Genomic DNA, 18,870 nt, shown 5'->3' with positions numbered 1-18,870 from the left:
TGGACCTAGTGACCGTGCTGCCCTGGTCCCCCGGGGGGACTTGAGGGCTTTTATAAACCTGAATTCATCCCTGAGGTTCATTCCTCTTTCTCTGTGGATAAAGGCTGCAAACCCCAAATCCCAGCTGGGGACTGTCTTCACCTCTCCACGACTTGCCCTGCAAGAGGACAGGGTGGTGGCATGGCTGGAGGCTTTGAAATAATCCCCATTAGGAATTTTTCCAGTCCCTCTCAAACACATTTGCAAGGCAGAGATGAGAGTAAGACTCCCTCCTGCACTGCGGCCAGGCGGCCGACGCGTGATGGCGATGCTGATGGGGTGCTTTTTGCAGCCGTGTCTTGGGCCGCTGTCAGCTGGTGCAAAAATTGCCCTTTTGGAGCAATTTATGTCTGGATAAAGGCTTTTTCCTGCCCATAGCCCTATCATGGAGCTGGGTGCATGTACCTCCCACCTGTGACAGAGGCATTTTAAACGTGTTTCAAGATAAAATGGGTTGTGGGCATGTTTGGAGGGGTCTGAGATATTCCCATTGCCCTGGGGTTGAGCAATGCGGGCCAGGAAGGTGACAAACGGGTGGAGCAGAGCTCAGTGCACCCCAGGACCAGCTCTCCCCCCATCTCAGCCCTTTTCTCCCTTTCTTCTGTAGGAGTGCCAGCTTCTCCCAAGCCACGAGGTCCGCCTTCTTCATGCGGAGCGACACAGCGGTCCAGAAGCTCTCGCAGGGCAACGGGCACTGCATGAATGGGGTTGGCGGGCAGCTCCATGGCTTTTACAGCCTGCCAAAACCCAGCCGGCACAACTCGGAGTTCAGGGACAGTGCTTACGACCTCCCGCGCGCCTTCGGTTCCTACACCCACCCCAAGACGAGCCTCACCAGCTCCGAAACAGATAACGAGGAGGTCTACACCTACAAGACTCCCAACAACACCCTATGCAAGGAGTTTGGGGAGCTGTCCACGGACTCCTACGACATCCCTGCCACCCCGCTCTCCATCTACCAGATCCCCAGGACATTTACACTGGACAAGAACCACAACGCTCTGGCCGTGGCCGCCAGCGACTCACCCGCCGCGCCGCCCCCACGGCCCCCAAAACCTGGGCAGACGGAACCGCGGTGGGGCAGCCCGCCCCAGCGGCCCCAGCCCGGCGAAAGCTTAGGGCTGGCCCCCATGGCAGCCACCATTCCCCGGAGAAACACGCTGCCAGCGGTGGAGAACAGCAGGCTGCACCGAGGTGAATTTGGGGGTGGGGAGCACAAGGTGCCTTTGTCTCATCTAGCAGCCTTGGATGGGGTGGTCCCATTGGGTTGCGGTAGGGCTGGGGCAGCTGTTGGCGTCAGCCAGGAGGTTGAACACAAAGAAGGTCTCTCTGGTGAGGATCTAGCCTTGGTTTTTGTATGCAATGAGCATGGAGAGGCATCCCCAGGGCTCTGCCCACCCAAGCTGCTCAACTGGTTCTTGACTGTTTTGTGCCTTGAACCAAACCCCCAAAACCTGCTTGCCTGGGCAGCCCTTCATGAGATTTCGGTGATTTTGGCCATTTTTAGTTTTCTTTTAGTTCAGTTCATAACCAAGGTTATCAGAACGCACTTCAGCCTGGAGCTACCTTGGTTTTACTTACCAGAGGGGGACATAATTTTGCACATCTCCAAGACCTGACACGCCCAGTGCAGCATGTGGATGAGCTTGTCCTTTCTAAACCTTGTGCCTAGGATGAGATAATTGCAAAGTAACTTAGAAGAGGTGGTTGCAGAGAAAACATACTGTAAATGATACACACATCTCCCTGAAATGCCTCTTCCATCTCCTCCTGCTTAAATACCAACATTTAGGCTGAGATCAGACCCATGCTCAACAGTAGATAGACCAGTCTAAGAACTTAGCACCCCATCCTCAACCCATCCTCCCCTTACCGGTGGCTGCCAGCCCTTACATCTGCCGAGCAAGCTGTAACAGAGCTCTTCCTTAACCCAGTTTTGTCACCATGATCTACCTTATCTGACGTCTTCACCCCTGGGATTTTGCAACACTTTGACAGAACCAGGTTAGGTCCATGCGGCACGTGCAGTTGCATTGATGCATCAGAGAGAAGCTAATTGGGAGGGAGCATAGCAGGAAGTCTGTGACGGGCTAAATACCACGTCTTCCCACCAGCGTCTCAATCATCAAGAATAGATACTGCCCTCCCAGCACTTGGATTTTGTTTTCAGGGGCCCCTTTTATTAGCAGTTGCACTGGGACACGTTGTGCATTTGTGGTTGTGTTGCAGCTTCATCTTGCGAGACGTACGAATACCCTCAGCATGGAGGTGGCAGCGCTGTGCAGTCAGTCGAGTCGATGAACGATGGGTACAACTCCTACCTGGTGAGTTGGCCTTGGTGTCGGCCACCATGCTATAGGCACCGTTTGCACCTTATAGACTCAGAGACAAGTCAGTTTCAGGTAGGACCTCACAGCCCAGTCCTGCAGAGCTAAGTCAAGAAAAGAAGGGGTTTATTACTGATTTCAGTTAAAACCGTGGTGGCCTGCAGGGTAGGGATGGAAGGACAACCACCTAACCCAGCACCGCATGCAGAGCTTTGCTTGCATGCTTCCACAGAGTGTATCTGCCTGGATCTTTGACCCCAAAAAAGCTCCCAGGAGTTTGGCTTCTCCAAAGCCTGGGATGCTGCTGAGCTGAATTTCAACATGTTGCCAAAACAGCCTCTTTTGTGCACTTTCTAAGATTTCCTGAGCTGGAAATGGCATTAAAGCAGCCTTTTATATTGCATTTTAGTCATGGCCAGAGCCCAGAGAAAAATTACTTTCCAGGTTAAGCATGGTTCTGCAGCTCACTCTGATCATGAGAAGAAGCTCAAGTCTGGGCGATTAAGACCTTTCCCTGAACTCAGGATGTTGCAATGTCTTGGAAACAGTGGAGGCAGACCCTCTCAATGCAAACTGATGGCCAAGGAGGGGACAGACCATCCCTTCCCTCTGTGCTGAGATTTTAGAGCTGGTTCCACCTCAGGTGTGTGTTCGGTGATGATGAGATGAAGGGGTTTATAGTGGGATGTGATTGAGCAGTGTTTGATGCTCACAGCACATCCTGCTGCTTGTCCCCCAGCAAGCCAAGGCAGCAGTGGCCCGCTCCCACAGCACCGACTCCGAGGACAACTACGTCCCCATGAACCCTGGTTCCTCACCCCTGATCCACACCGAGAAAGCCAACGACAATGCCCAAAATCTCTACATCCCCATGAGCCCTGGGCCGCATCACTTTGACCTGGTGGGGTTGTCCTCGGCCACCCTCCCCATGCATAAAGGAGGAGCCATGGCACAGTGCCACAGACGGTTGAGTGAAATCCAGCCCCCACCAGTCAACCGCAACCTCAAACCTGACCGGAAAGGTAAGAACAGTTGTTTGTGGGTCAATCTTTCCAGGAACCCTTCTGTTCTTGTAATACTTCGGACTACATCTGCTATCTTGTGCACACTCAGTAGAGTCCTATGTGGGGTGTGCTTTGCTACCGCCAGCACAGTTGGACCTTCAGATCTTCCCCATCCCTTTCCTCTTTCAGGAGGATTAAGGAGCAAATGCATCTTTCATGGTGCTTGAACAGCCTATCTCAAACCTTTCCTGGCCTTTACAGGAGATACGTGTCACAGGCAGGATCTCACCCTCTTTGCATTCACCATTCCCTATGCTCCATTCCAAAATCTCTGTGTTGTATTCAGATGACCCAAATTTCTCCTACTGTTTCCTGCTGTCGTTTTGGGGACACCCATCCATTCTGGGCCTGTGGGTCAGAGGGGAAATTCACTATTTTCCACCAGTCCTGGCATAAATGAGTGCAGGGATTTTGGTTGGGGGTATTTGTCATCAGGAAGGAGGGCTGGGGGACTGATGAGCAGAACAGGAAGCAAACAGCAAGTTGTTGGGGACCGTCTCATGCCAGTCATGGGCGCTGAATTGTAGGAATGTGCTGCCTCTGAATAAAGGCTTTTCCCCTCCCCAGCAAAGCCATCACCACTGGACCTGAGGAACAACACTGTCATTGATGAGCTTCCCTTCAAGTCACCAGTCACGAAATCCTGGTCCAGGCCAATGTGAGTAACGGTTGGGGTATGAATTCTTGCATTGCTCTGACAGCAGATCTCTGGTCTCGCTCTTGCTAGTGTCCACAAGTAGCCACGCTGTCACCTCTGCCATGGCTTAAACATCTCTGCCTGAGTGTAAGGGGGATGTCGGCTGCCCTTTTGCCTCCGCTCGCTGCAGAGGTTTCTTCTGGCCCACCATCTCTTTTTGTTGAAGGAGCACATTTCTCATGGGACATCTTGAATCAAGCTAGAAGTAAGCTCAGACTTTGGATGCAGAGCCTAATTTCCCCAAAAGCTGGATGATCCCTTCAGCCCTCATTGAGTTCTTCGTTAATTTTAGAAACAGGAGCTGCAGAGCTGGGTCATGCCGTGCAAACACCTGCACTAGGATGAAAGCCCAACACCCTACCCCCATCAGGGACCAGCAGGAGCTATCTGGGAAGAGGGGCGTTTATGGAGGAATTCTTTCCTAAAATATCCTGCCACACCAAGGCGATTCAGGGCTTAGGGGTTTCCTTGGTCACATCATGGCCAGACTTAGGAGCTGGGTCAGATGCTGTTGAAGCAGAGGGGCTCCTCTCTTGGACCCCTCATGAGCTTCGTCAAGTGTTGTAAGAGCCAGAGTCGTATTCCCCACATCACAGCTGGTGGCAGGACGATAAATTCGTTTAGGCCAGGATTTCACATGAAAGCCCAGCATGTGGCTGAGCAGCTAATTAAGATCCCTTGAAAACATTTCCTATTTCTGGGATCTGACGCCACCCAGAGAGCCGTGGCTCTGACACAGGACCTGTGGTCCACCGTGACTCATGACCCAGCTGAGCCACCCCAACTCGGCCGCACTGGGGGCACGGGACATGATTTCACATCCCGCTCTTCCCCAAAAAACCCCGCTGTAGTCTCAAAATGCAGGGTGACACTCACAGGGTCTGACCGAGCTGTGTTTTGATTGCCTTGAAAGCAAAGCCTAGCCTGAAGGAAGTCTGCAAAATGAAACCAAAGCACTTCAGAGCAAAGTCTGCCAGCCAAAAATAACAGGATTCACACAATTCCAGTTCTGCTGCTAATTCGTGGTCTGATGTTGTCCAATGAAAGGCAGAAGCAAAGCCTGGCTGCTGTGACTCCTCTAATAAATTGGATTGTGTGGAGACTGACTGCAGGGCATGAGCGTTGCGTGCTGAAATCACTGCATCAGGAAACAGCGAGCAGGGTTTGATTGACAAGACGTCCGACCCCGGAGAAGCTAATGGATTTTTCCCTTATCAGCTAATCATATGACCCTGCCTTTACTGCAAGACAACAAATAGCTTTTTAAGACGCGAGCTTTAATGCCAGACGCTGATTGTATTATGTTATTCTGTATAATTAGATTTGGCCAATTGAAAGCAAGACCATGCCTTGGAGGTTTTGTTTTCCAGCAAAAAATTCGGATAGGGCCCCTGCACGGTAAACAAATCCTGGATCTGTGGTGAGGCTGGAGGTGAGAAGCTCTACCAAGGCTGGCCCTGCATCCTCCACAATTAAATATTTCCTGTGAGATAAAAGAGTTCATGGAGCCTGATTTATGTAGCCGATAGCAGGAGAGTTATGGGTACATAGCAAGCAAGGTGTTACTAAAAAGACCTAGAAAGAAAAAAACCAAGATCAAACCCAGTGATTCTCTGACCCATGGGAAGGTCAAGTTAGGAGAACCTCAAAACAGCCAGCTCTTCTTCGTGCCCAGTCCCCAGATCTGAGCATGGTGATGTTTGGAGGCATCAGGTGCTGCCCTCTCCCATCCCTCCTTGGCAATGGACAAGCAGCACCTGCAACCATCATTAACGCATTGACCCTTGTCCTTACAGCCAGACCTTCAACACCGGCTCTTTGCAATACTGTCGCCCTGTCTCCTCCCAGAGCATCACCAGCACTGACTCGGGAGACAGCGAGGAGAACTACGTGGCAATGGTAAGGGCCCCACAGCTAAGACATGTGGTCCTGGCAGGACATACACATTCCCCAGCTCTGCAAACACATTCCTAGCTCATGCCATGGAAGTGCTCAGATAGCACTGTGATGAATGTGGTGTACGTCCTTACGTACATCCCTTCATGCACGGAAGAGTGGCTTTCATTCCTAAAATGACATGTCCCATTGGGGTTTTAACTGTATATGAGAGCAGGAACATATATCACCTACTTTGCCAGGAATTAAAAGGGGATAAAAAGGTCTACGGACTGTTGCAGTTTATTTTCCTAATTTAAGTTTATTTTTTTCAGGGTTTTTTTTTCCCCTAATAGCTTCTGTCATCATGTTTGTGTGGAGGGCAGGGGCTATCGGAGCAGCAGCAGGGAGTGGCACTGCTCACAGGGAGGGGATTTTGTCTCTCTTTGCAAAGCTGCTGACTTGAAGCATATTTTTGAGGCTGTGTAACTAAGGGGGTAGAGGAAATGTGTGCTCCGTGCAGCGTGGTTGTGATTAGTGAAGATCCCAGAGCTGTTCTGGCCTCACTGAGGTGTGGTTCATGGGAAATGCTGAAACCCGCAGCTGATGTCAGGCACGTGAATAAAATCAGCACAAAGGCAACAGAACTGCTCCAATACACAAAATCAAGAGCATGAGCTTGAAACATTTGTTAGCAGAATATACAATATATATAGTTCCCCAGCAGTTCTGCACAGCCTGGTCCCAAAGAGGCATATCCAGGCTGAGAACTCTTTTAAAAGTGCCACGGAGGCATTTTGTCGCCAGATTTGTATTAATTCCTTTTTTTGCCTTCTTCCCATTTTAATCCTCGTTATCTCTCCTGTCTCTTCCCTGCATTAGCAAAACCCCATTTCTGCTTCTCCTGTTCCTAGTGGCACCAACAGCCCAGCGCCTAAAAAGAGTTCGGGGAGTGTGGATTATCTGGCCCTGGACTTCCAGCCAAGTTCGCCAGGGCCACATAGAAAGGTACAGGGGTTTTTATAAACTTCTGATTAAAAGTGATGCATTTTTTAAGGGGTTTTATGCACATTGGCAACAGCATCGTCCAAAGCCCTGGGGAGGGTTGGTAAGTGGCACAGTATCCTCAGAGGCGTAATTTTTCCTGCAGATCCACCGCTATATTCATTCTAGGTCAGACTCTGTCTCTGTGGCATGTCTGCAGCCTTGCTGAAAGTGTCACCAGAACCATGGATGTGTAGGGGTTCAGGGATGCTGATGAGACCAGAAATTCAGCTGGAGATTGTATATTCAAAAGCTGTCAGGAGGTATCCCAAGAAGTATCAGAATTTTTTTTTTTCCCCTCCTTCAAAACAACAGGTCCTCCAAAACCAGACTTGGGGTTTCCACCTGAGATACTTTCAGGAGTTCATTCAGAAAATGCTGGGCACCTGCCTCCTTCCAGTCAGGTGCTTTTAACGGGTGCCATTTGGGCAGGAAAAGTACAAACTGCTTTAAAAAAGTGAAGCTGGTGTTTAAAAGTTAGATTATGTTGAGTTGATCAAGCCATTGCCCAAGTGAGAAAGAGCTGTGGGGAGAAGATGGGTCGGGAATGGGATGCCTCTGCCAAGTGTCATGAGAAAATGTGGAAGGGGAAGCTCTTAAAGACCCAGATGTTGGCGACTTTTCTCCAGGTTCATACGCGGGGGAAACAAACACCATCTTAAAGTGAATCATAGGAAAAAAGGGCAAGGGAGGACCTCAGGGCATCCCCACGTCCCCACATCTCTCCTGAGGTGACAGACAAGGCTTAAAAGTCTCATATGATGGAGATTTCACAACCTCCCCAGCAAGCCACATACCAAAATGACGAGGATGCCCAGGGGTGACAGAGTGGGCTGGGGAGGGACCAAAGGCAGGTCCTGCTGGGTGCCACCCTGAGCGAACTGGGAGGGGGAAGGAGAGACTGGCTCAAGCAAAGCAGCACCTGAGTGAGGGGATGGTGAAGGACAAGTCATTGTATAAACCTTTGTGGGAACCACCTGTGAGTTGGCCTTGACTTTCTCAAACACTGCCTTGTTTCCTAGGCAAAGTATCCCACTGGTTAGGTCTTTTTATTATTTGACAGTTGTCCCTTGATTGTTTCTTTCTGCCCAGCAATATTTCTGCAGGTATTACCAATTGAAATTATATCCCAACCTGGAAAGGCGATTTTAGACCATTAAAAAACATCATCTGGCTCCTGTTGCAAGCAGCTGGGGGATCCTCTGAAATGCTTGTAGGGGCAGACAAAGTTCCAGGACTCAAGAAACTATGGAAAAAAGTATCTCCTCCTTCCCCAGTAGGTCTCCTGGGAGAACCTGCAAGCACATCTGTTGTTTTGGGGATGAAAATAATCTAGTGCCATAGGTGTGCAGAGTCAGCACAGCTAAGAGGGATGGAGCTGGGATTTTTATATGTATCTACAGGAGCTTTTGAGTACTTTACAAGAAAATGAGCAAGGTGCAACACTGAATTTGCAGTATCAGCAGTTAGATACCACAATTGCAACCAAACATTCATGTCCCAGAGTTGGTGGGAAGGTAGAGACCCAGGTGCTGGTTTTACCCTCCCATTGCACTGCAGTCTCACCACGCAAGCAAGATGCAGAGCAGACTGAAATCTTTCATCCAAGACCCTTCGGGAGGTTAGAGGGAGGATGATGAGCTATGGAGTCTGCAAAGCAGCAGGGGAGGTGCTGGTGGACTTGCAGCACCCACAGTGCTGCTGTGGGAAGGAGCAAAGGGAAGAGCAGGGAGCTGATGAATGACCAGGCGGTGGCTGTGTTTCTCCTCCCCGCAGCCCTCCACCTCATCGGTCGCCTCGGACGAGAAGGTTGATTACGTACAAGTGGACAAGGAGAAGACGCAGGCGCTGCAGAGCACCATGCAGGAGTGGACTGATGTGCGGCAGTCCTCGGAGCCCGCCAAGAGCACGAAGCAGTAGCGCCCAGGGTGGGCGGCAAATCAGGCAAATGTCCCGGCGGTTTTCCCCAGCTGGGGCCCCGCCGGGCTGCCAGCTCCACTTGGGCTGGATTTCTAAGACTTGTCTGTGGAGGGGAGGGGGTCTTCATTATTTTTTTTCTTTTAAGACAAAAAGAAACTTAATTTCAGGGGAAGACTTGGCAGATACTCTTTGCCAGTGATAAAGACCAACTATGTTCGGTGGCTAGGTTTGTGCTTTAGCTGCTGGATGCACTATCCAGGAACTTTGACTTAGCAATACCAGGTTTCACCCTACACATCTTTTGCTTACAGCTATTAAAGCCACCTTGTATGTGCTAACACTGCATCATCTCTCCCCGTCTTCTTCCATACCATACCCCCAAACCATGCCATGAAGGTTTGCAGCATCTCTCATAGGACATCATTCCCCAGCTCTGATTCCCCGCTCCTTATGGTTGCCCTCTTCTCTGCCTCCTCCCAATCCCAAAACTGGGCAAGGACCATTCCTTTTGAAATCTCTTTCATCGTCCCATCTCTTGTAAATAATATGTTCAAAACGTCTGAGGGCTATTCTCCTCCTGGCAGGACAGCCCCCATGTTTTTGGTTGTGGTTGTTAACCTTCAGAAGCTTGAAGAGCATCCAGACTGTCCCACTGAGCTGACTTAAAAGCCCAGGACCTGCCCCATCATACACACACATATGTGCCAGCACATGCTCACACACATGCGTGCATGTGTGAAACAGACAAGTTTGTTGGGGTGTCTTCTGCTGTTGATGGTCTCCAGCATCTCTCAAAGTCAGTGGGCTGGAGAGATTGGCTTTGGATGGCAGAATTTAAGCCCTGACCCACTGCCTATCTGAAACCAATTGCCTGTGAATGTGGCCCTAAGAACAAATATCTGCCCTTTGTGGCATCATAAGAAGCCCATAAACAGAGTCCTACATCCGTGGCCGTCATGAGAAGCTCTGTGGTTGAGTATGAGGAGTGCAGGGAGGCCCTGGACTGGTGCGAGGATGAGTGAGAAGGAGGGAGTGGGAGTCTGTTGCGAGGACTGGGAGAAGGCGGATGCTGTACTGCAGAGGTTGGTCTTGGGTGAGAAGGTCTGGTGGGGTGTATCTTGGAGGAAAGGAGTAGAGTAATTGAAATGTTTGTTGGCGGTGAGGCCTTAGGCTTGGGAAGAGGCTGGTCAGCAGAGTCAGGGCAAGGTGTTTCAATATTAGCTTTAATGTAGCATTATGGTTGTGGTGGGCGCAAAGGGCTGGACTAGATACTTTCTCCCAATCTTCAACAGTGTTTCTTCAACACAGAAATGGGGCTTGTTGACATTAACGACCCTAGGCTCTAATTATGGATGGGAATCTGCTGCCAGCATCCTTGACAAATCCAGGCTTTGGGATCACTCCCCAGGCAGCTGCCAGGCGCAGAGAGCTGAGAAGGAAGAGACAGTTTATTGCAGAGATAATAATTCATGATCTCATGAAAACAGGAAGGACTAATGATTGCCATGGAGCAGCCTGATTGCCAGACAGCGAGCGCTGACACGGATAAGCAGGCGAACCACAAACCGAGAGCCAAACAAAGGAGACGTTAGAAAGATTAGGTAATAACATTTATTAAATAGCTGGAGCTATTCTTTCTGCAAGCTGAACCCCTCCCAGCACCACGGGCTCTACATTCCACCAACACCACCAAGTTGTATTGATTATTGATGCTTAAACGTTAACACATTTGTTTAAGCTTGGCCGGAGTTTGGAAAGGGCCAGACGTCACCCACACAGGGATAGGATACCAGTCCCTTAAGGGCTGTGTGCTGGTAAAATAAGTCTTGAACTTCCAACACCAGTTTATATTTTCTCCTCGTGTGCCATGAAAGGGAAGGATATTAATGGAAAAGCTCTGACAAACCTTTTAAGACATTGAAGTGTTGGCCTTTTACAGGAATAATGAAGCAAATATCCTAATGCTCATGGTAAAAATAATAATCATCTAGGAGGAAAAAAAAAGACCCAAAGGGGAAGATTTAGCAAAGCCAGATGCTTTCTGAAGGTCGGGGAGTGTATTACAGCCTGCAAGGGCCTTTGCCTCTCGTTGGGGGCTTGCACGCTTGCATGGTGAGATAATGAAATGAAGACCAGAGTACAGTGCTTCGTATTTCTACAGCCCCTTTCATCACTGCAACTCAGGGGACCCTAAACATTGGGCCTGATCCAGAGTCCACTGAAGCGTGTTCACCCAGCTGGGAGTGAGCTCCCCATCCCCACCAAAAACTAAATGTGACTCAAGCGGGAAGTTGATTTTTTCATATTTCATCCTCTAAACTGCTGGGCGGACACGACACAAAGGAAGGTGAGGTTGGGGGAGAAGGGTTACGGTACACACTGGATGTATTTCCCAGCCAAAATTGTGCTGTTCGCCTCCTCTCACACTAAAACACAGCCACCTCCGGGGTGGATTGCAGCAGCAATTTTGGGAATAGCCCTTTATGCTGCTTTCGGTCTTTCTCAGGAGAACAGTGCAACTCTTCTCAAGATGAAACTGAGCCCAGCTCCAGGCTAAAAAACTCTTGAACCAGACCAAAAGCCTGGAGAAATCAAGTGATAACCTGTGCTCAGATTGAGTCTTTTTCTCCACCTGGGAGATGGGGAGCTCAACAAGTCCCAAAAGTACCCTGAAAGTGGGCAGGCGAGGGGGAGGCAGCAGCAGTAGTTGTTTCTGATGGCGCAGTGGCTTGAGAGACAACACAATGGGTTGGGATGCATTTCGCTGAGTCGGTGCCCTGTGCTTCTGCGCTGGGACTAGGTGCATCCAGCACCCACTCCCACATTTAATCCAAAGCGTTAATTAAGGTTGGAAAAGCCCTTAGTGGTACTGGAGAAACTAGTCCTTTTTCTTCAAGTCCTAGAAATGTCTGTATTTGTTCATGGGGCAAACACTGTCATGGGACAGCTCTTTTCCCAGGCTCAGACCCGCTGTTTTAATGATTTGCTTTCATGAGCATCCACAGTAACTGGCCCTTTGCGTTTGGCAGACCAAGGACCAAGACAGCCCAAAAGTAGCTGTTTTGCAGCCGCTGGTTGCTGGTCCCTCCCTGCTTTGCAGTGAGATCTGTGCTTTCCCAGAAACAGATATGTTCCTCCACATTTGTTTTCTGCTGAGCACCAAGCAAATAACCCCCCCAAACTAAGTAGCAGCCCATAGACTCCCTGCATTGCTATATAGACATGACTGCATCAACCCCTCCTGAAAGCCGTTTAGTAATCAATGGCTGCAGTGGAAATAGTCATTCCTGACGGTTGCTGAGCTGATTACAGCAGTCCCTGATGATTAATGTCTGTGCAGTATTTAGTCTTAAACCATATTGAAAAGCAGCTGGTTTAATTACAGGGACTGCCAAGAACTTTGTCCTGAAGGCATTGAGTTTATCACATCCACTCTATACTTGGATGCTCAAGTATGACTGACTCTTTTGTTAGAAATAGGTATTTTAGGAAGCTGAAAACATTGCAAATGATTCATTTTAATTGCAATTAAAATGGCTTGAGTCTTCATGTTAGAGCTTGCTCTTCAGCTCTGCAGTCCCATTTAAGAAAAGGGATGTGCTTGCATGCGTGTGTGTGCGCGCTCATGGAGAAGGGTTGTCTGTGGGACAAGCGTCATGACCTCAATATTTAGTTTTATGAAGTCCCAAGGCCATGGCTCAAGGCTCTCCCTGAGCTTTAAAATGACTAAGATGGTGGTTTTAAAGGGAGAAGTCTCCAAAAGTGTGTATCCCTTGCTGTGAGCGTGCGACTGCTGCTCATGGTTCCTCTGTCTGGTGAGATGTGTGAGCTGCCTTGGAGCTGATTTGCTCTGAACTGGCATTTGAGTGTTCGGTGGGAAATACATTTCCAGCTCTAAACAGATGCCAGGCTTAGGCTTAGTCTCAAGGTAGAGAAAGAAAATACATGTGAGTGCAGATTGTGCCAGAGCAAAGCTGAGTGTCTGGCAGATAGGGCCAAATCCGGAGCCAATCCAAAAGGTAGCTAAGGCTTGGGTTGACTGGGGCTAACTGGGATGGATTTGGACACAGGGCCACCAGTCACTGACAAGGGTTATATATAGGGGAGTTGGGAGGAGAGAAGGCAGGGGAGTTTGCCAGCAAGATTTGAGTCTTGGTCCTCACAATGTGCTCCTTTAGCATGAGTCTCAAGACAGATATAAAGAGAAGATGTGTGGGTTATGGAGTGGGGTTTTGCTCAGTAAAAGCCATGCACTGCTGGGAGGGGAGGTCCCACCGCTCTCGGGACATCCAGAGCACTTCACTCTCGAGGGGATCATCCTGCCCAACAATGTGATGTCTTGGCGCTCTGGCTTTCAGGGAGCCCTGGTCCATGCACCCAACTCTGAGCTGGGCAGGAGACGCCCTACCAGAAAATTGGTGGGAACATGGACATGCTGGGTGGCACCTTGCTCTGGGGCTCCCATGAGCTGGTCATGGGACAGCAGTGCCATGACTTCACAGGGTTGTCTGATGGGGTGTTATCTCCATCCTTGGAGCTTTTCAAGACCAGGCTGGATCAACCCCATAGCTGACCCTGCTTGGAGTGGGGGGTGGGACTAGAGACATCTCTTCCTCCCAGTTTACCTTGAGACCCTGTGCTGCTGGGGCTGAGCAGAGACTCCTCCATGTGAGGGAAGGGGCCAAAGGTATTGCCTAGAGCCCTATAGCATCCAAAACAGGGCCAAGGCCTCTTCTCTGGCCATGAAGCCAAGTGGCAAGGCACAGCTCAACCCCTAAGGCCGTAACTCCCAGTGGGGGGACCTAATCCACACTGGGGCCATCCCTTGCACCTGGGAGAGGGCTGGCTGGCCCAGACCAAGTCATTCAGGACATGGACACACAGTCCGAGCAACTGGGGGACAGCTTGAACCTGTAAATTTGTCAGGACAGGCATCAACCCAGAGCTCTCTGCAGCCCCACACCAGCCACTACACCCTGGCGTCCCAGTCCCTTGAACATACCGGGAAGAGTTGGTTCACTTTGGCCACCGATTGAGCATGGCTTCTTGGGAGGGGTAGAGCCATGCCCAGGTCTTAAGTGACGGTGGACTTTGGTAGGAAGATGTTTAAATAGCTCCCAGGTCCTGCCTGATCTTCCTGGCCTAGGAGGCGAATAAGAGGATGGTTTTCTCAAGTCACGTTTGCATTGTGTTCATGTTTTCCCACCTGATGATGTTGCTATTCCATGTAAAAGTTGACACTCACCCGCACTGTGTGTCCCACTGGAGGGATGTTGTCTGGATGAGATGGGTGCAGTGGGGCTGTGCCTATGGAGAAGCCCTACTTGTAACGGGAAGGGCGAAGAACAGAGCCTAACTCCAACCCCAGCCAGAGGACACACACGGCCATCAAAGAGCCATCAAGAAAATCAGAGGGACCATTCCAGCATCAAATCACAAGGGCAAATAAATCAGTTTAGGGCCCCTGATGAGTCCACGGGCCTCCCTTCTCTGCCCAGAAAGCACCAACCTGCCCATACGTACGCAATGATCTTGCAACTGTTAATGAGGTTCTTGCAGGTAGAGATGTGCACCTTTTGGTCATGATTTCTCCTTGGCCTGGAGCACTTCATCCCTCCATCAGCTTGTCCTTCATGTCTCATCCTTGTAGTCACAATTTTATCTCCTTGTTCGCAACTCCTAGAGTTGTACTGCTAATCAGGTTGCTACTTCAGTGGCTGCTCTTGAGAAAGTTGATATGTAGCAAGGTGTCACCAAACAGCTCTCCCCCCACCAACCCACAGCCAGCCAGTCCTGGCATGCCGTGTCCAAATTTCAACATTGGCCAGCAGCATCTGGAGCAAGAGCTGAGCCACGTGGCTCCATCTCTTGAGCTAAAAGAGCTTCTCAATGCACTTGCTTCCAATCAGCAGGCTCTTAATTTTTGATGCAGTCCATTGCTAACATACAACGGGTGCATTTGTAGACCAGTGGGTTGACTGTATGGGAGAGGTTTTCCCCAAGACCAGGAGATAAGAAGCCATCATTTTTATTGTCATTCTTTGGGTGACACCACGCTTTATCTTCAGATGGGACAAGGGGGGTTCATTTGAACTCTCTGTATCCCGCTCTCTCTCCGGCTTGTGAAATGAAGATTTTTAGTACTTATTTCCCCACCTCACAGATGTGTCGTGAGGTGTAATGAACTGACATTTAATAATGCAAAGAGCTGTTTTGAGTCTGCATGCAACGGCCAGGCAGCATGTGGTGCTCCCCCGTTGTCATGCCCAGCATCACACACGACACTGCACATCCTGCTCTGCAAAACTCATTAAAAACCCCTCATCCTTAATTACCAAGGTGGAAAAAAACTTGAGAGGATTTTCTTCTGAGCGAGGGGGGTGGGGGGAAAAGCCATTTGCACAGTTTCAGCATCCCGCTGCCACATTGCCCCAGAAAATACCACATTTTAGTTGAGAGCCCTTTGGATGCGGTGGCTGAAGCATGTTGCGGAGAGGGGAAAGGAGCAGGACCCTGGGCTCCATGGGGAGCCTGACGATGAATCCCGTAGGGTTAGGACCAAACCTTTAGAGTAGTTACGTCCCACTCAGCCCAGCCCTTGGTGAAGTCAAGGGGTCCCCATTGACTTTGGGCATTGTTGCGTGGGAACGGACCCAGCCAAATTAGGGTAGTTTTCTCCATTTGTTTCTTAATCTGCTGCGACATGGGGTCGGAGCCCCGGCCTTGAAGCCGTTGCATCGGCAGCCGATTCGCAGGGATGTTTTGTGTGTTTCAAAGCCTATGACTGTTCTTAAAGAGAAGTATTTTTAATTTTTTTTTCCATTTGTAGAAGGAAGGACAAGAGTAATCTGTGGCAAACTGTACAGTACGTGTCTTCTTGTGGTGTCACTGTTTGAATGGTTATTAAGTTTTCAAATCACTGTGGACAGCTAATCACTTAAGTTATTAATTTATTCTTCGGGGTTTTGTTGTTTGTTTTTTTATGTAATTTGAAACAATTATTTATCCTGTAAATCATTCTTGAGTGAAGCCTAGATAATACTTTTTTTGCTGTTAATAAACATGGTACATGCCTGACATGAAGGTGATCTCATTTTTAAGTACTGTATATGCAGCGGGAAAGCAATGGGAAAATAAAAGAATGATAATAAAAAGACATCTCTCACTGGTGACTCCCAGCATGGATTCAGAGTGGGGAGCGAAAGGGGGAATTAATGACTAGGTCAAGTTGAATTATGCAGCACCTTTAAAGCTTTCAGACCATCTTCTCAGTGTGTCACCAAGTATCTCCTACAGCTTCAGGTGTCCTGTCTGTACAGTGTGAGCCTTTAGGTTGCAGTTAGGGTTTTTCTTGATACCAGAACCCAAACCATGTGTTTTTCAGCTGCTAAAGTGAATTTCATACTATATATCTGCTTCAGGGATACACTTTGCTGTGTGCAGGCTGAGGACAAATGCTGCCTTCCTCGCCCATCAGCAGCTCGGCACTTGTCAGCCCCAGCTCAGGACACTAAATCACCCATAAAATCTAAGCACAAGAAGAAATCTTCTCCCAGAGTTAAAAGTTCAAAATCTCCCTTCAAGACACTTATACCTGCTTTAAAAAAAGAAGACATCTGGGGAAAGACACCTCCCTACAGCACAGCCCCTGTAACCCCCTTTTTTAGACAAGAGTATCACAGAATCACTAAGGTTGGAAAAGACCTGTAAGCTCATCAAGTCCAGTAAGAAAGATCATCAAGTAACATCACCTCACATCTGCAGCACATCTGGGATCCCGAACCTGGAGCTGAGGACTCCACTGCAGGCTCTCCTCAGCCAGAGGCATGTGTGACACTACGGGCCATACTATTATACGTGCTACAGTATATACTTTACCAATATACCATATACAAATATGAATGTTATTACTAACATTAATATTAATATAGTATATGCTATAATTGATACAGCATAGAGAGTAACATACTATACTAATGTTATGTTAGACTTCTGTAAGGCCTTTGATATGGTCCCCCGTAACAGTCTTACCTCTAAATTGGAGAGAGATGGGTTTGATGGGTGGACCGTTAGATGGATAAGGAATTGGCTGGATGGCCACGTCAAAAGAGTTACAGTCAACGGCACAGTGTCCAAGTGGAAATCAGTAATGAGTGGTGCCCCTCAAGGGCCCATACTGGGACCAATACTATTTAATATCTTCATCAATGACATAGACAGTGGGATTGAGTGCACACTCAGCAAGTTTGAGGATGACACCAAGCTGAGTGGTGTGGTTGATACTCTAGAGAGAAGGGATGCCATCCAGAAGGATCTTGATAGGCTTCAGGAGTGGGTCTGTGTGAATCTCATGAAGTTCAACAAGGCCAAGTGCAAGGTCCTGCACCTGGGTCAGGGCAATCTCCAGTACCAATACAGACTAGGGATGACTGGATTGAGAGCAGCCCTGCGGAGAAGGACTTCAGGATACTGGTGGATGAATAATGGGACACCAGCTAATAATGTGCGCTTGCAGCCCAGAAAGCCAACCGTATCCTGGACTGCATCAAAAGCAACATGGCCAGCAGGTCAAGGGAGGGGATTCTGCCCCTCTGCTCCGCTCTGGTGAGACCCCACCTGCAGGACTGTGTCCAGCTCTGGAGTCCTCAGCACAGGGAAGACGTGGACCTGTTAGAGCGGGTCCAGAGGAGGGCCACAAGAATGATCAGAGGGCTGGAACACCTCTCCTGTGAAGAAAGGCTGAGAGAGTTGGGATTTTTCAGCCTGGAGAAGAGAAGGCTCGGGGGAGACCTTATTGCCTTTCAATATATAAAGGGGGCTTATAAGAAAGATAGATGGAAAGGAATTTTTGCCAAGGCTGGTAGGGACAGGACAAGGGGCAACAGTTTTACACTGAAAGAGGGTAAGTTTAGATTGGGTGTAAGGAAGAAATTTTTTATGATGAGGGTGGTGAGGCACTGGAACAGGTTGCCCAGAGAAGTTGTGGATGCCCCAACCCTGGCAGTGTTCAAGGCCAGGCTGGACGGGGCTTTGAGCAACCTGATCTAGTGGAAGGTGTCCCTGCCCATGGCAGGGGGGTTGGACCAGATGATCTTTAAAGGTCCCTTCCAACCCAAACCACCCCATGGTTCTATGATTCTATAATATTAACAGTGTATTACTAATACTCATCATATAATATAGTATACTACTAATAGTATAGTACAGTTATAATATTATAACATATCACATATTAATAGTATTCATAGTAATAATAATAATCAATAGTATTAATAAAGTATATTATTGCAAACTTAAGTGTATATTAAATATTTAGTATATTACCCATATCTTACATATATTTATCTGATAATTGTATATCTATGTGTATATTATATATGTATATAAATACATATTTATACTATATACATATATATAGTAATTATTTTGGGGAGAGGATTGTGGAGCAACTGTAGATAACTCTGTGAAAACAGACACTCAGGGCTGAAGTGTCCAAAAGGGAAGTCCAATGCTAAGAATTATAGGAAATGAGCAGGGACTGAACCAGACCACCTCATTACACCGTTGAAACTATCCAGGCTGCCATCCATGCTGAGCACTGCGTGCAGTTTTCCTCTGCTCATCTCAGAAAATCTTGGGGAAAAACCAAGACATATTCAGGGAAGAGCGTAGCTATGATACAGCCTCTCCCTTTTCCATGTTGGGTTAATTATCTGCCTTGATTATTTAGATTAGGATCTCATCAAGACAGAGGCAGTCTCCTGCAAAAGCACCTTCCAGCACGCGGCCCAGAAAATGCCTCTGGGTGACACCCCAGCACAAAGCAAGGAGCTGGCACAACAGCAACATGAAAGCTTTCGGCAACCTCTTTGGACAGGAGGTTCATAAAAGTCTGTTGATAATA

General features: G+C 48.7%; 1 protein-coding gene across 1 annotated transcript in view; it reads left to right on the top strand.

The window, feature by feature from the left end:
• GAB2 (GRB2 associated binding protein 2) overlaps positions 1-9,013 on the top strand; it is a 90,487-nt gene extending 81,474 nt beyond the window's left edge. Inside the window, exons 4-10 of the mRNA XM_059821772.1 lie at positions 647-1,233; positions 2,269-2,363; positions 3,106-3,388; positions 3,998-4,088; positions 5,924-6,026; positions 6,885-7,010; positions 8,823-9,013. Of these exons, the coding sequence (XP_059677755.1) occupies positions 647-1,233; positions 2,269-2,363; positions 3,106-3,388; positions 3,998-4,088; positions 5,924-6,026; positions 6,885-7,010; positions 8,823-8,966 (1,429 nt within the window). The 3' untranslated portion in view covers positions 8,967-9,013. The remainder of the gene's footprint in view (positions 1-646; positions 1,234-2,268; positions 2,364-3,105; positions 3,389-3,997; positions 4,089-5,923; positions 6,027-6,884; positions 7,011-8,822) is intronic.
• The last annotated feature ends 9,857 nt before the right edge of the window (positions 9,014-18,870 follow it).

The sequence above is a fragment of the Gavia stellata genome, chromosome 1 (genome assembly GCF_030936135.1).
Source record: "Gavia stellata isolate bGavSte3 chromosome 1, bGavSte3.hap2, whole genome shotgun sequence".
Taxonomy (NCBI): domain Eukaryota; kingdom Metazoa; phylum Chordata; class Aves; order Gaviiformes; family Gaviidae; genus Gavia; species Gavia stellata.
Note: the sequence above shows the minus strand (reverse complement) of the source record. Positions and strands in the feature narration are given on the sequence as shown.